Source organism: Capricornis sumatraensis, chromosome 15, assembly GCF_032405125.1.
Source record: "Capricornis sumatraensis isolate serow.1 chromosome 15, serow.2, whole genome shotgun sequence".
In the NCBI taxonomy this organism is placed as follows: domain Eukaryota; kingdom Metazoa; phylum Chordata; class Mammalia; order Artiodactyla; family Bovidae; genus Capricornis; species Capricornis sumatraensis.
The window spans coordinates 55,016,866-55,032,812 of NC_091083.1; the positions used below are offsets into that span (position 1 = coordinate 55,016,866).

The 15,947-nt window shown below is 40.6% G+C and overlaps 1 protein-coding gene across 1 annotated transcript in view; it reads left to right on the forward strand.

Moving 5' to 3' along the window:
- The window catches only part of DNAAF9 (dynein axonemal assembly factor 9), a 169,588-nt gene that overhangs the window by 106,879 nt on the left and 46,762 nt on the right, over positions 1 to 15,947 (forward strand). The window contains exons 21-22 of the mRNA XM_068986771.1: positions 10,370 to 10,473; positions 14,712 to 14,858. Coding sequence (XP_068842872.1) covers positions 10,370 to 10,473; positions 14,712 to 14,858 — 251 coding nt within the window. The remainder of the gene's footprint in view (positions 1 to 10,369; positions 10,474 to 14,711; positions 14,859 to 15,947) is intronic.

Consider the following 15,947-nt stretch of genomic DNA (forward strand, 5'->3'; position numbering starts at 1 on the left):
ACCCTGCTGACCTTGGTCAGGCTGGCTGCCAAATACCTAATCCTCAGGAGCCTGCTTTATTTGTTTATTAAATAATGACCTTATCAAGGGTCATTTTTTAAAAAATAATTTATTTTTGGCTGTGCTGGATCTTCTTGCTGCACAGGCTTTTCTCTAGTTGTGGTGAGTAGGGACTACTCTCTAGTTGCAGTGTGCAGGCTTCTCATTATGGTGGCTTCTCTTGTTGTGGAGCACAGGCTCTAGGGCACCTAAACTTCAGTAATTGCAGCACATGGGCTCAGTAGTTGCGACTCATGGCCTCTAGAGCACAGGCTTAGTAGTCGTAGCGCACTGGCTTAGTTGCCCTGCAGCATGTGGGATCTTCCCAGACCAGCGATTGAACTTGTGTCTCCTGCATTGGCAGGCAGCTTCTTTACCACTGAGCTCCTGGGAATCCCAGGAGCCTGCTTTAGAGTTTACCACATACGCCTATATCCCTAAACAATGTCTTATTTTTTAATTAAATACGAGTTAGAATCATACTCTATCGTGTTCTTCTGGGACTTGTCTTTTTTACTGAGTATTCTGATCTTCAGATTCATCCAGATTGTTTTGTGTAGTCATATAGTTGATTCATTTTCATGATTCCATAGGATTGCTTTGTGTGAAGATATGCTGTTTATCCTTTCGACTCTTGGTGGACATTTGGGTTCTTTATAGTTTTTCACTGTTGCAGGCAGTGCTGTTGTGAGCATTCTCATATATGTCCCTTGGTGCACCTGGCGCTAGACAGTGCCTTGCAACACATCTTTCTTGCTGTATCTAAAGACGTAATTGCCATCTATTTTATTTCAGTCCCCTGACTTCCCTGATACATTTCTGGCTGGTTGTACCAACCAGCACTGAGATCTCTGGTATGTTGGTCCTCCCTTAATGTTTGCCACTATGATTGCTCCAAGTTTTGATATCTCTTTGTGTGGAATTTTCTGTGCTTTGCCCCCAAATAAAGTCAGCCACTCTGACAAGCCTGCCTCACTCCCTCATAAGACTTCAGCGCCATGGAGCTGGAAGAGAAGTAATGTGAATAGCCTCAAGCTAAAATACTCCAATTTCCACTATTTTTACCAAGTTTCAGTAGAATTCCTTAAATGCATCTCAGTTTTGTTGTATGACTTTGGTCTGTTACCGGAGTCCTTAACTCTTTGTTTTTGACAGTCAGTCCAGTTTTATGGCTGTTTCCTGGGGAGAGAATTTTCCAGACTCCTCACAGCCATTTCAAAAGTTCCAACCCCCAGGACTTCTGAAAAGATGTTTTCACTTGGTAAAGAACTGTAGGTTGACCATTCCTCTCTGGGCTCTACAGATGTTGCTGTACTCTCCTGTCTTCTTGCTCACGTTATTTCTGAGCAGAAGTCTGCTGTCATTCTTATATTTGTTCCTTTCTATATAACTCCAGCTGCTTTGAAGATTTTCTTTCTTTTTATCATAGATATTAAGCAGTTTGATCTTTATGTGACTGCTATGGTTTGTTGTTTATCGTTGGGATTTATTTAGCTTCTTGAATCAATGGATTTAGAGTTTTCCTCAGACTTGAAAATTTTTTGCTCATTATTTCTTCAGTTTTTTCCCTTTGCTTCAAGGATTCCAATTACATACAATTGGCTGCCTAAAGTTGTCTCACCACTCCCTGATTCTCTGTACAATTATTTTTAGTCTTTTTTTCTCTTTGTGTTTTATTTTGCATATTTTCTGCATATTTTGATTTACTAATCTTTTGTTCTGCATTGTTGTTATGAGTTTTTAAAATTATCATTTGTTAATTGGAACACAGGGTGCTGGATGGTGAGCCAGTTCCAGCAAAAGACCACTAAAGAAATTGGAATAGAGAAGCGTATTATTCACAAATCCAGGAGGAAGTACATGGGATGCGCTGATGGGTCACACAGACAAGCAGGGGAAGAAGGGTCAAAGCAAGGTTCAGGCTAGACCTGGGGTATGTGCCTTTATTTAAGTTTGTGGATGGAGTGCTTTGAGTTTCCCAGGCTAAGGCCAAACTGGCCCATTCAAACCAAAGAGAGTGGGGTTTTGGTAAGCTCCTTGGGGTTATAGAGTCAATTGACTATATAAGGGGCACACAAGGGAAAGACACTAAGGATTCGGGAAAGACTTTTGATAACGGGCTGCTGGCAAAGTCTTATTAGGAACTTACATTTGCTTGTGACTCTGCAGGCTGTTTTCTAGGACATGTGCTTGCATGAAGACCCTATAGTGTCAGTTTAAGGCCTGTGCAGGCCACTTGGCCATACTAAATGAAATCTGAGGCAGCAGTACCATGGATTAGCTAACCTCTCAAGAGTTCTCTCATGTCATTAGTCTCACTCAGTGTTTTTTTTCTTCCTTAGGAAATGTATTTTTCATCTCTAGAAGTTCTATTTAGATCCTTTTTACATCTTTCATGTCTCAAGTTAGCATAGTTCTGTCTTTCCTCTAGCCTTGAACTTATGTGATACAATTATAATAATTGTTATATTTCTCTTCTAGTCTTATCATCTCGGCCTTTCTTTTTAAGCTTTGTCAGGTAGGAGGCAGAGTAGCATTTAGTTTAGAACTAATTTTACCCCAGTGCTGAGGCAAAATCCTTCTGAGAACTCTAGCTGCCATCTCTATAAAGTATGAGGTTTTCCACTGTGGCTGGTAGGAATAGGCAGAACAGTGCAAGGTATGAATTGATACTCATTATTTTACATGGGAATATCCATTTTTTCTAGCGTCATTTGTTGAAAAGACTCTCCTTTTACTTTAAGTTGTCTTTGTGCCTTTGTTGAATATCAATTGACTATATATCTACTATGTTCTACAAGCCTCAGTGAATGGTTGACACTCAGACAGCATTTTCATTATTCCTGTAGCAATTTACAGATTCAGAGTATTTTTTCCATCAGACAGAGATTATTTAGTAGTGAGGAGCAGAGATGCTAATACCATTGACGCATAAAGTCTGAGAATTCTGGTGACCAAGCTTTCACCTTCCTGTGATGGGAAGGCCCAGACAGGGGCCATCTGTTTCATTGTGTACCCTCTCATGTGTTCCCTTGGGCCCATATGAAGCTGTTGAAGGACACTTTAAAAGAAACTTCTCTATAGTACTGACCATGAATGAATTACACAGCATATACCTACAACATACATAATACCCATAGTTGCATGTTACCTATGGTGTGGATGATTCTCAGGAACAGGATGTTGAAAGAAGTAAGCAAGTCACAGAATAAATGTGTGCTAAGAGTCCATCCGAATGAAAGTAAAACAGACAAGACTAAGTCATATATAGTTATAGATACACTGAAGTATGGTGAAACTGTATAGAATTTGGGATGTTGGTTCCTTCTGGGTGGAAGAGTGTGTTTGAGGAAGAACACTCAGGAGGCTTCAAAGGCACTAGGAATACTTGATTTCTTAGGCTGAGTGGTGCAATCTAGGCATCAAGGGTTGTTGTTTTGATTTTTTTTTCTTTAAACCGTATGTGTGTACTTCACATATTGTCATATATACAGAATGAAGAGTATCCACCCATTACATCATATTTTCCCAGCAGTGATAGTGTTCCCTATTTATACAGGCTGGACCATTGGAGGATTTTTATTTGTACAGCCTGCTGTCCGAAGGAGAAAAAGCCAACTTTTTTTCATTAACACTTCGTGTCTTCTTTTTCCCTGAGGGCTCATTCCTCTCCTGTTATACTTCTGGGGATGCAGAAGTTAATAGTAGTCCTGATGTAGTCCCCTTGCTCCTTGGGTACTGAGTGTGAACTTCCTCTTACCTTGACTTTTCAGACTCACAGAATAGAGAAGGAATGACAGAGCCCATCAAGCAAGGCACCAATGACTGAATAAGAAGACAGGGAGAAGGCCTTAGGATTTGGCTCCCACAGTCACTGAGAAGCCCGTACAAAAGCATGTCCCATCAGACCACAGTTTGACAGTCATGAGTCCAGAACAGATACCTAAAGTATTACTACTGCAAGTCAGTTGGGATCTGAGAGACCAGGGCACTGGCACTGGACCACCCAGTGATGGACTTCAGTTATCTTACATGTTACTATTCCCAGAGCAAAACTAATGAGTAGCTGTGACATCAAACTGTCTCTGCACCAGTACAGTAACCAGCTCTTGTGTACTGAGTCCTTGCCCTGGGTCAGGTCCCTTAGTGAGTGCTTTTCCATACTGCCTTGTGAATTTCTCCCTTCCTCTTTTCCATTTTGTTTTGAGGCTTCAGAACCTAGAGGGAGAAGAAGTGCTGGAGGTGACCTCCCTGATCCACCTCTTTTCCCATCTTCCCAGTGACTATGTGGAATATGTCAACTTTCAGATCTTTGCTCTTTTCTGGAAGCTTTGGAGTGATTCTGAGGTTTGTCTAGGAGGTCTTTAAGTGATATTTGTTCTTAAGAAGCTTCACGTTAGAGATACATAGGTAGACAGTGACCCCAGGACATGGAAGAGCCCAGATACTAAGCAGTAGGTAGGGAACAGTTTCTACCTGATTACACCTGTTGATCCTTCTTTTCTCTGTAACAGTAGGTAAAGCCATCTTATAGCTGGAGTTTATGAAGTTGTAGTGTTAGGAGAGTGCTGAGGGTTTTGGCCATGCCCTGGAGGAATTGGTAGACAGAGGTAGCAATGGTGGTACTGCCAGGCAGCACTTGAAGGCTTTTTGAGATTGAGGAAGCAGAGAAGGTACCTCATCCAGTTAGCAGCAGATGGGCTGTGGAGAGAGCAAAGGTGAAGGAAAAATGTAAGAGAACTGAAGTGGCCAGCATGTACAGTGCTCTGGCATCAGACAAACCTGTGTTCTGTACTTGTCTCCACTAACAAGTAGTTCTGTGACTTTTGGGAAGATCTCTTTAAACTTTGAGTTTCCCCATCAGTTCTCTAAGAATACTGTTCCCTCCCAATAGTAGCTGCAAAGATGGAAAACTATAATGTATGTGACATGCTATGAGTAAAATCTATTCCCATCCCTGTCCCTGTGGATCAGCCCTGGGTATAGTAGAGAGGAAAGTCAGAAATTTTTGAGCAGTAAGAGAAAATGAGAGAACCAAAGGCTTTGAAGGCTCAGTGACATCACAGAATGAGGTTTCGGGAGGGAGATAGTTAAAAGGATGATGCCATACTGTAGTCAGAGATTAGGTTCTGGAGCTCAAGATTTCAGAAGTTAAGACATTCTGGGTGCTGCTTTACCACTGTGGAGCTGGGATTGAGGAGCAGCAAGGCCAGATCTCAGAGGGAAAGGGAGTATTGGCTTCGGAAAAGAAGACTGTGAGCACATTCAGAAGCTATTTAAAGTGTTGTGGCATAATTAGGAGGGCAGTAGATGTGGGCAGTGAAGGAAAGGAGAGGTTTGAGTCTCTAAGGGAGTGAAAGTGTTGTGCCAGAGCGGGAGGGAATGGTCTGGGAACAGCAGTGACAAACCTTGGTGTGAGTGCAGGATGAGGCTGGGGCATGAGGAACCTCCACTCAGGAGAGTCATAGGGCAAGACTGTGTGTAGGTGAGGCTAGGTTTTACTTGTTAGCGGGTGGGAACCTTATTGGACTTGAACCATTGAGTGCTTTGAACTGGGCTGGCTGGTAAGAATGCCATTAGTTCCCTGTGACTACTCATCTAGTTCGTCAGTTGATATTCAGATTTCAAACCTTCCTCTTGTACCTAAAAACTGCCTCCACCTCTTGCATTCCTCCCCACACCTCATTAATACACACAAACAAGCACACATACTCACTAGGCCCCTCTGTGCCTCCTGAAACCCCACCTCCTCAGGAAACCTTCAAAACTTGGCCTTTGCTCTTCATATCATTGTAGCCTTCCAGAGCTTTGGGGCTAACTTTTTAGAACTACAGCTCAAGGAATCAATCCCTCTTCTTATTCTCATGTCCTCTGCCTTGGAAAAAAAAGTGAAAGTGAAGTCACTCTGCTGCTGCTGCTGCTAAGTCGCTTCAGTCGTGTCCAACTCTGTGACCCCCATAGATGGCAGCCCACCAGGCTCCCCAATCCCTGGGATTCTCCAGGCAAGGACACTGGAGTGGGTTGACATTTCCTTCTCCAATGCATGAAAGTGAAAAGTGAAAGTGAAGTTGCTCAGTCGTGTCCAGCTCTTCGCGACCCCATGGACTGCAGCCTGCCAGGCTCCTCCATCTATGGGATTTTCCAGGCAAGAGTACTGGAGTGGGGTGCCATCGCCTTCTCTGGAAAGTGAAGTCACTCAATTGTATCCAATTCTTTACAACCCCGTGGACTGTAGCCTACCAGGCTTCTCCGTCCATGGGATTTTCCAAGCAAGAGTACCAGAGTGGGTTGCCTTTTCCTTCTCCAGGGGATTTTCCCTACCCAGAGATCAAACCCAGGTCTCCCGCATTGCAGGCAGATGCTTTACCGTCTGAGCCACCAACTCTGCCTTAGAAATAAGATACTGGTGCTATTCCCTTAGCCTTGCCTTGAGCTCTAAGAAACACTGTCTCTTCTCTGCCTGTGAAAGCATGAAAAGAAAGGCTATTACAGGAACAAGAAGGATCCAGCTTGGACCAGTTCCAGAGAACAACTTCACCTCATGGTCTTATGGGTGCCCTGGTTGTCTCATTTGGGTCTCCAAAGCAAGCCCAGGCCCAGCCTTAATCCTTATTACCTTAGTTGTCCATTATTTCTGTGATCTACTCAGTAGGGCCTGTATTGAGCTGCTTTGTAACCTTGGCTGCCTGGGAAGCAAGCAGCTCTCCTTAAATCTGAATCCTTGTCATAAGAAACCCACACTCAGTGTCTGTATTCTACCCATCTTGTTTTTGGGAATTACAGAACAGCAGCCTCCAGTGTCTGTAGAACACTCTTATTGCCTAACGCACATGTTCCTGTGCTACCAAGGGGCCCTTCAGCACCCTTCACCAGTCCCCAACAGCTGAGGCCACAGTGCTCTTTCTTGGGCCTTAAGTGAGAGATGTGGTCTCTTCAGAGCTGAGCCAGCTTCTGCCAAAATAGAAGAAAGAAGCATCTGTAAACTTAGTAATGGAGCAGACATACTCAAAGTCTTTTTTAGTGTATTTTCCTGGAAGACACCCATATGTGAATGTGAATTTTGCTTCGCTTCATCAGCTGATAGCTTATTCACTTGTTGTTTTTTCTGATTCTTATGCAAAGACTATATCTGATGCTTCATTTCTCTCTCAGGCCCTCAGAGGATACATGGCTTTCTCAGAGCAGAAGGCTCAGCATAAAGATTGTTTTTATTTTTTTAATATATATATTATTGAAATATATATGACTTACACTGTTTCAGGTGTGCAGCAAGGTAATTTAGTTATACAAATACACATAGATTATTTTTGAAATTATTTCCCATCATAGGTTATTACAAGATATTGACTGTGGTTCCGTATGCTGTACAGTAAACCTTTACTGCTTGTTGCACATCTATTTTTTAATTAGAAATCTAGCATTCTATTCATACTAACTCAAACAAGTGGAATCAAAATGTCAAAATTTTTTTAGTTAGGCAAAAACTCATCAGTTTTCCAAAATATTATACATATTTATATATATGTATACAAAAGTTTTTCTACTATACTTTTCTCAAAGGCTTGAGAAAGAACATAAAAAAAAAAGATGGAGAAGTTGGAGAAAATAATAATGAAACGGAAGCACTGAATATGAAATAGAAAAAGTGAAACAACCTAGATAAAAGTAAAAGGTCATCATGCCATCCAGTTGTTTTTAAACATGACTGCTCATTAGAATCATATCTGGAGCTCTGGAGAAAAAAAAATACCAGAGCAATTTTATTTTTCAAAATATTTCAGGATAATTCTAATATGCATCTGGATTTTAAAAAGTGATTACAGGTTTTTCTGTTAGATCCTAGTTTTGGTGACACAGAGTTCTATTATTTTTCCATTGATCAATCATGATACAATGGTATTAAATGAGTAATAGTTATATAATCACAACAGTAAAAGACATTTATCAGTTTTCACAATCAATAGCCAGACAAAAAATAAAAGATAATTATAATTGCAAGCCATAATGGGAACATGATTAACTTAACAATATAAAGTAATTATATACAATTTGGGGGGTCAAGCAGAGTGATGTGGTAAGTGTAAGTGCATACGTTTCACTTTTTCAGCCAGCCAGCCAGTCTCTGTCTTTTGGTTGGTACATTTAATACACTTACATTTAAGGTAATTATAGATATGTATGGTTCTATTTCACGGCCATTTCAGGTGGCTCAGACGGTAAAGTGTCTGCCTACAATGCGGGAGACCCGGGTTCAATCCCTGGGTCAGGAAGATTCTCTGGAGAAGGAAATGGCAACCCACTCCAGTACTCTTGTCTGGAAAATCCCATGGACGGAGGAGCCTGGTAGGCTACAGTCTGTAGGGTTGCAAAGAGTCAGACACGACTAAGCGACTTCACGACTTCACATTCATGGTTCTATTACCGTTTTCTTAATTGTTTTGGGTTTATTTTCTGTAGGTCTTTTCCTTCTGTTGTGTTTCCTGCCTAAAGAAGTTCCCGTAGCATTTGTTGGAAAGCTGGTTTGGTGGTGCTGAATTCTCTTAATTTTTGCTCGTCTGGAAAGCTTTTGATTTCTCTCCGTCAAATCTGAAGGAGAGTCTTGTTGGGTGGAATATTCTTGGTTGTAGGTTCTCCCCTTTCATCACTTTAAATATGTCATGCCATTCCCTTTTGGCTTGAAGAGTTTCTGTTGAGAAATCAGCTAATAGCCTGATGGGAGTTCCCTTGTAATTTGATATCTTTCCCTTGTTGCTTTTAATATATCATCTCTGTCTTCAGTTTCTGTCATTTTGACTATTGTGTGTCTCAGTGTATTCCTACTTGGGTTTATCCTTCCTGGGACTCTCTGTGCTTCCTGGACTTGGTTGACTGTTTCCTTTCCCATGTTTGGGAAGTTTTCAGCTGTTATCTCTGCAGATACTTTCTCAGGTTCTCTCTCTCTCTTCTCCTTCTAGGACCTCTATAATGCGAATGTTGGTGTGTTTAATGTTGTCCCAGAGTTCTCTTAGGCTGTCTTCATTTTTTTGCATTCTTTTTTCTGTATTCTGTTTGTAGCAGTGATTTCCACCATTCTGTCCTCCAGGTCATTTATCCATTATTGACTCCTTCTAGCATATTATTCATCTCTGTTTGTTCTTTAGTTCTTCTAGGTCTTTGGTAAACATTTCTTGCATCTTCTCAATCTTTGCCTCCATTCTTTTCCCGAGACCCTGGATCATCTTTACTATCATTTTTCTGAATTTTTTTTCTGGAAAGTTGCCTATCTCCACTTCATTTCATTGTTTTTCTGGGATTTTATCTTGTCCCTTCATCTGGGACATAACTTTCTGTTTTTTCATCTTGATAACTTTCTGTAATATGTTTTTGTTTTAGCTGCTATGAGACAGTGCTTCTTCTTGGTTCTTCTGTCTGCCCTCTGATGGATGAGGTTGAGTCTTATGTAAGCTTCTTGATGGTAGAGACTGGTGGTGAGAAAAACTGTCTTGCTCTGGTGGGCAGGGCCTTGCCCAGTAAAGCTTTAATCCAATTATCTGAACCTCAGTTGTTTGGGCTGAGGCAACACAGCCCTGAGGTCTACAGCCTCTATGGTAGGGTTAATGGTGAACCCCAAGGGGGTTTACACCAAGGGGGACCTTCCAGTGCCCCTGTCCCTGTGGCAAGCCCCTGGTGACCCACGCTTCCACAAGAGGCCCTCCAACACTAGCAGGTAGTTTTGCTTCAGTCTCCTATGGGGTCACTGCTCCTCTCCTCTGGGTCTTGGTGCGTGCAAAATTTTGTTTATGCCCTCCACAACTGGGGGGTCTATTTCCCCCAGTCCTGTGGAAGGCCTGTAATCAAATCCTTCTGGCCCTGAAGGCCAGATTCCCTGGGGATTCCCAGTCCCTTTTTCAGATCCCTAGGCTGGGAAGCCTGACATGAGGTTTAGAACCTTCACAATAGTGCAAGAACTTCTTTGGTATTATTGTTCTCCAGCCTGTGAGTCACCAACCTGGCAGGTATGGGATTTGATTTTATCATGATTGCACCCCTCCTACCATCTTGCTGGGCTTCTTTGTCTTCGGATGTGGGGTATCTTTTTTGGTAGGTTCCAGCGTCCTCCTGTTGATGGCTGTTCAACAGCTAGTTGCAATTTTGGTGCTCTCGCGGAGGAGATGAGCACACGTCCTTCTACTCCACCATCTTGAACCAGAAGCTCAAGATTGTTTAACTTAAGCACTGCAGATCTCTAGTTACCACTCTGGCTTGCCCTAGGACCTGCAGGAAGAACACTGTGATACTGGCCACTAGAATCCAGCCCTCGGAGCTCTGACCAGCTCTCTTTTCCTTCCAGGAAAAGTACATTTCTTCTCTAATGGCCTTCTGTTTTCTGATCGTCATCACGGAAATATCATCATTTCCAAGGACCACATGAATTCCATTTTGTTCTATGATGGGGTAGGTGTTTTACAATCCAAGTTTTGATGTTTAGAAAGATACTCACACTACTGAGGGGAAAATCAAATAACTCCCTGTCTCTCTATCACTGCAAGTCAGTGGGTTAGGAACCAACACTGCCCTTGAGGCAGGCAAGCAGGCAGGAAAGTCATGGAGAGAGAAGCTCTTGTCAGCCTCATCAACTCTGCCGCTTTGTAAAGGAGTTAAGTATAAATGACTTCTTGGTCAAGAGGGCCAGCAGCTACCCATGCCCAATTAACTTATCCTGAAGAAGACCAGCTGAAGGTGGCCTCCAGTAACCCTTCACAGGTAGCCTCCAACCCAGAGACATAAAGACTCACCCACTTAAGAACTGGAAAGAAAGAGCTTCCTGTGACATTGTTGGGGTTTCACTCACTCGTTAACATGAGAAAGAATTATAAGCAAGCCTGAAAAGAAGAGAAATAACTAATTTTCTCCTTGAAGACTTAGTTCCACCCCCTCTCATACTCAGAATTAACCTCCAGCTCTATGAAAGTTCCACTCCCAGAACCATCCTTTAATTCTATAGTCTGCAACAACAAGTTCCCCTTCCCTTGTGGGGATGTGGGTAGCTGTGAGTTTTCCTCTAGCCTGTACTGTCTGGCCAGGGCACGGCTCATCGTAGTACGACACCAGAGCAGAGGGCAGGCTCTCCACCCTGCAGGGTCTCAGCCTCTAAACCAGCTTGTTCGGGAGCCGAGAAAGAGACCAGGTGAAGTGGTTTGGTCAAATAGTTCTGAAAAAAAATTCTGTTAGCAAGTTAGAAAGAGTTCTTTCTTCCACATAGAACTTGCTTCCTTAACTGCTGTTCAAAAATGTAGGCAGACCATCCAGAGAGATTAGATGGTTTTGTTAGGTGAAAGCTTTAATATTAGGTTAAAGAGTCTTCCAACATCAGGAAAGAAAGGATGAATCTTAAGTGCTGGAATAATAAATTACTTCATTTTGGGGTGGGGGCTGGGTTTTAACTCATATCAAAAGTCAAAATGAACTTTTGAGAAAAGTAAAATACTTTAAAATTTCCTAAGTAGACTATAGCTATGAATTATTTTCTTATGGTGAGAGCTTTTTAAAATTTAATATTTATTTTATATTGGTGTATAGTTGATTTACAGTTTGCCATAGTTTCAGGTGTATAGCAAAGTGATTCAATTGTATACTGCATATATCCATTCTTTTTCAGATTCTGATAACTTTTAAGATCTACTCTCTTAGACATGTATATTATTAAATGGTCACCACAATAAGTCCAGTTAAGAAGAATATAAAAAGGAATATTTATTAAATATTTAGGGACAGGAAGACTTCCTAATCTTAAGCTTAGAAATGACTCAAGAAATTCTACAGAAAAAGTTTGTCAGATTTGATTTTTTCAATTTTTGCTGATAGTTTATTGAAGTATACTTTAAATGCAATTAACTAGCTATAAGGACTTAGTGTACAATGCAGGAAATAGAGCCAATATTTTATAATAATTATAAACGAATTATAACCTTTAAAAATTGTGAATCACTATGTTGTACACCTGAAATTTATATAGTATTGTACATCAACTATATGTTAAAAAAGCATGTACAACATCTAATACTCTTATATTGATTATATTTAAAATAATATTTTAGATATGTTAGATTAAATAAAATATACAATTAACTGTATCCATTTAAAGTTTTGACAGATGTATATACTCATGAAACCACCAGCACAGTCAAGAGAAAGATTTTTGTCAGGCCCAACCCTCCCAGAAGTTTTCTAATAACTTTTTGTAGATATATTTCTCCCCAACTTCTGGCTTTAGGCAACCACTTACTAGCTTTCTGTCATTGTAGATTAGTTTGCATTTTCTAAAATGTTATATAAGTGGACATCATACATTCTGAACCCTTTTGAGTCTAGCATTTTTGACTCAGCATGGTTTTTAAGGTTTATCAGTGTTGTGTGTATCAATAGTTTTTCCTTTTTATTGCTTTATTGATGAGTAGTAGTCCATTGTATAGATAAGAGCATAAAGTTTTTCAGACTAATAATTTAAATCTCTACAAAATATTCAAAGCAAAAGCACAAACCAGGAAAATTATTTTTAGTGATTTTTTTTAATGAGTTAATATTTCACTTCTATGGCAAGCTCTGTCTTTATCAACATGAAAGTACTGAGTGCCAAATCATGGGTGTTCAGAGAACCTGAGGTTAGTTAACAGATATGTGGAAGCATAACAGATACAGCCTTACACTACCGTGTATAACAGTAAGTTAGAAAAGAGTAGATAAAAGGTACAGTAGACAGAAGGTGAAGTGGAATTGATAATATGGAATGTCCAGTCATAGTGGTGGGCTAAGAAGGGATTAGGATGCAGTCTTTGAAAATGCTGACAGATAGTTTACAACAACATGGTAGATACTAATGGTAAATTAAGTTTTAAAAGCAAGATATGGAGCTGTAAAAGTAAGTATGACTTCCCAGTCATAAAAAAGGGAGTCAGTGAATGAACAGGAACGGAAGACTAGAAGGATAAGTACAAAATGTTAGCTGTAGTTGAAATTGAGTAATGGGACTTTGAATTAATGTTTTAAACCTTTTTTCTGTATTTTATTTTTATATTTTTCTCAAATTTTTATATAATGAGTATGATTTTCATTACAAAAACTTAAATATTAAAAAAACTCTTTCCCCTAATATCAGGAACAAGACAAAAATACTTGTTTTTGCCATGTCTATTCAACATGTTATTGGAAGTCCTAGTGAGAACAAGTTAGGCAAGAAAAAGAGATGAGGCATTTAATTGGCAAAAAAAGGAGTAAAATTAGCTCTCTTCATGGATGACATGCTTTATATGTAGAAATTCTGACTACATACACAAACTATTAGAATTAATAAATTTACCAGCATTTCAGAATAGAAAATAAACATTTTAAAAAAAGATTGCATTTCCATACCCCACTGTGAATAATCTGAAAAGGTTCTTAAGAAAACAGTTTCAATAGGTTTAACTGAGGAATTGAAAGATTTAAACACCAAAACCCACAATGCATTGCTGAAAGAAATTAAAGAAGACCTAAGTAAATGGTAAGAAATTCCATGTTCCTGGATTGGAAAACTTAATATTATTAAAATAACAGTACTACCCAAAGCAACCTATAGATTTCTATTGAAATCTCAATGGCATTTTTTGAGGAAATGAAAAATCCCATCCTGAAATTCTTATGGAATCTCAGGGAAAACCCCACACCCAAATAGTCAAAGCAGTCTTTAAAAGAAGAAAGTTGAGGACTTCCCTCATGGTTCAGTGGTAAAGAATCCGCTTGCCAGTGAGGGAGACATGGGTTCAGTCCCTGGTCCAGGAAGATCCCACATGCCTTGGAGCAGCTAAGCCTGGACCACAACTATTGAGCCTGTCCTCTAGAGCCCGGGAATCGCAATTACTGAGCCCTCTCACTCCAACTACTGAAGCCTAAGTGCCATAAAGCCTGTGGTATTGGCATAAGATCAGATGTATAGACCAGTGGAACAGAATAGAGAGCCCCCAAAGAAAGTCTTGCATATATGGTCAAAGGTTTTCAACAAAGGTACCAAGATCATCAGTTAAAAAAGACAATCTTTTAAACAGTGCTGGGAAAACAGAATGCATGCCTGTGTGCTAAGTTGCTTCAATTGTGTCTGACTCTCTGCAACCCTATGGACTATAGCCTGCCAGACTCCTCTGTCCATGGAATTTTCCAGGCAGGATTAAGCAACAGTTTCTTGGATTTGATACCGAAAGCATAGACAACAAAAGAAAAATATATATAAATTGAACTTTATTAAGTCCAGTTTAAAACTTCTCCGCAAAAATAAATAAATAAATAAATAAATAAATAAAGATATACTAATTATATGCAAAAATAAAATAAAATAAAACTTCTCCGCATCAAAAGTCACTATCAAGAATGTGAAAAGCAACTCACAGAATGGAAGAAAATACTTGCAAATCATTTGTCTGATAAGGGACTAATACCCTAGAAAGAGAGATAATATTTTCAGTTCAGGGGAAAAGATCGTGTACTTCCCATATCTCCTAAAACTGGGTGTTGGCAGGAACTTCTGTAATTGAATCCCAGTGAACCACACAATGTGAAAATAATTGAACTGACATTCACCATATGTGTTCTGACATTAGATGTAAAGGCTAAATTCATGCAAAATGGCTTTTCTCAGTGATGTTCCCCCTCTTTCTCTTCAGGATTCCACCAGTATTGTTGCTGCCCTTCTGATAGACTTCAAAAGTTCATTGCTTCCCCATCTTCCAGTTCATTTCCATGGATCAAGCAATTTTCTGATGATTGTCCTTTTCCCCAAATCCAAGATATACCAAACATTTTACTCAGAGGTAACATCAATCATTATTCAGCAAAACAATTACTACCCTTTTTTCTAGCAGTTTAATTGGTATGGCAGTGTCTTAGGGCTAACACTGAGGTAATGAGAGGGAGAGTTGGGAAGGGCTGCTCTGAGTGTGGCTGCTTCTAATCTCTTTGGGTCTTGGAATAGTGCTCTTGCCATTAAAAGATGAGAGCCTAAAGAAACTGAACAGAAGGCTTTTTAGCTTCTAAGAAAAATCTTTTTCACTAATTAGACTTATTTCCCTGTTAGCTACTTTATTGAGTTGTTGGGCCCTACCTACTGGATCAGAACTTGCTGTGCTGTGCTGTGATTAGTCGCTCAGTCATGTCTGACTCTTCACTACCCCGTGGGCTGTAGCCCATCAGGTTCCTCTGTCTGTGGGGATTCTCCAGGCAAGAATACTGAAATGGGTTACCATGCCCTCCTCCAGAGCTTCCTACCCCACCCCAAAATGAACTTCTCCATGGTTCATAGGCCCTGCCCTTGTGAGTGGTTTCACCTGGCAGGCTGCACACTATAGGTTGTCAGCACAGATTGCATGAGTGAGGGAGCTCACCAAGAACTGCACAGCTTGCTTAGAGACCAAGCAGTAACCAGAGTCATACAAATGGTCAGTCTCATTCTGGTGGAAATGCTTGGAAAGGTGTAACTCAGCAGTTTTTGAGAGGATAGTCCCTCCCTCAGGACAGATACACAGAACATGGAAGAGGCAAGAACCAGCCTTGGCTCCAGAGTGGCTTTTAGGGCCAGTCTGTGTCTCCGTCTTACTGCCAGCTGATCCTGTTACCTCCTTGTACTTGTCTTTTCAGTCTAGGAACCTAGAGATTCTCTTCAGCCATTCCTCTGCCTCTAGGCAAGAGTTGCTTGAACTGCTCCTGTCTGGCCCTGTCACCAGGGAAGAACGTGCCCCTGCTGCCAGAACAGTATTACGTGATACCCTCCTCTGTGTTTCCTGTTCTCTTAAGGAGCAGAGTCCCTGGGAGGGGAACTCAGAAAGAAATTCTAGTTTGTAAAAATACAGAACAGAATTGCTTCAGGCCTCTATTTTTGAAACAAACTTGTTTGTTATGATGGT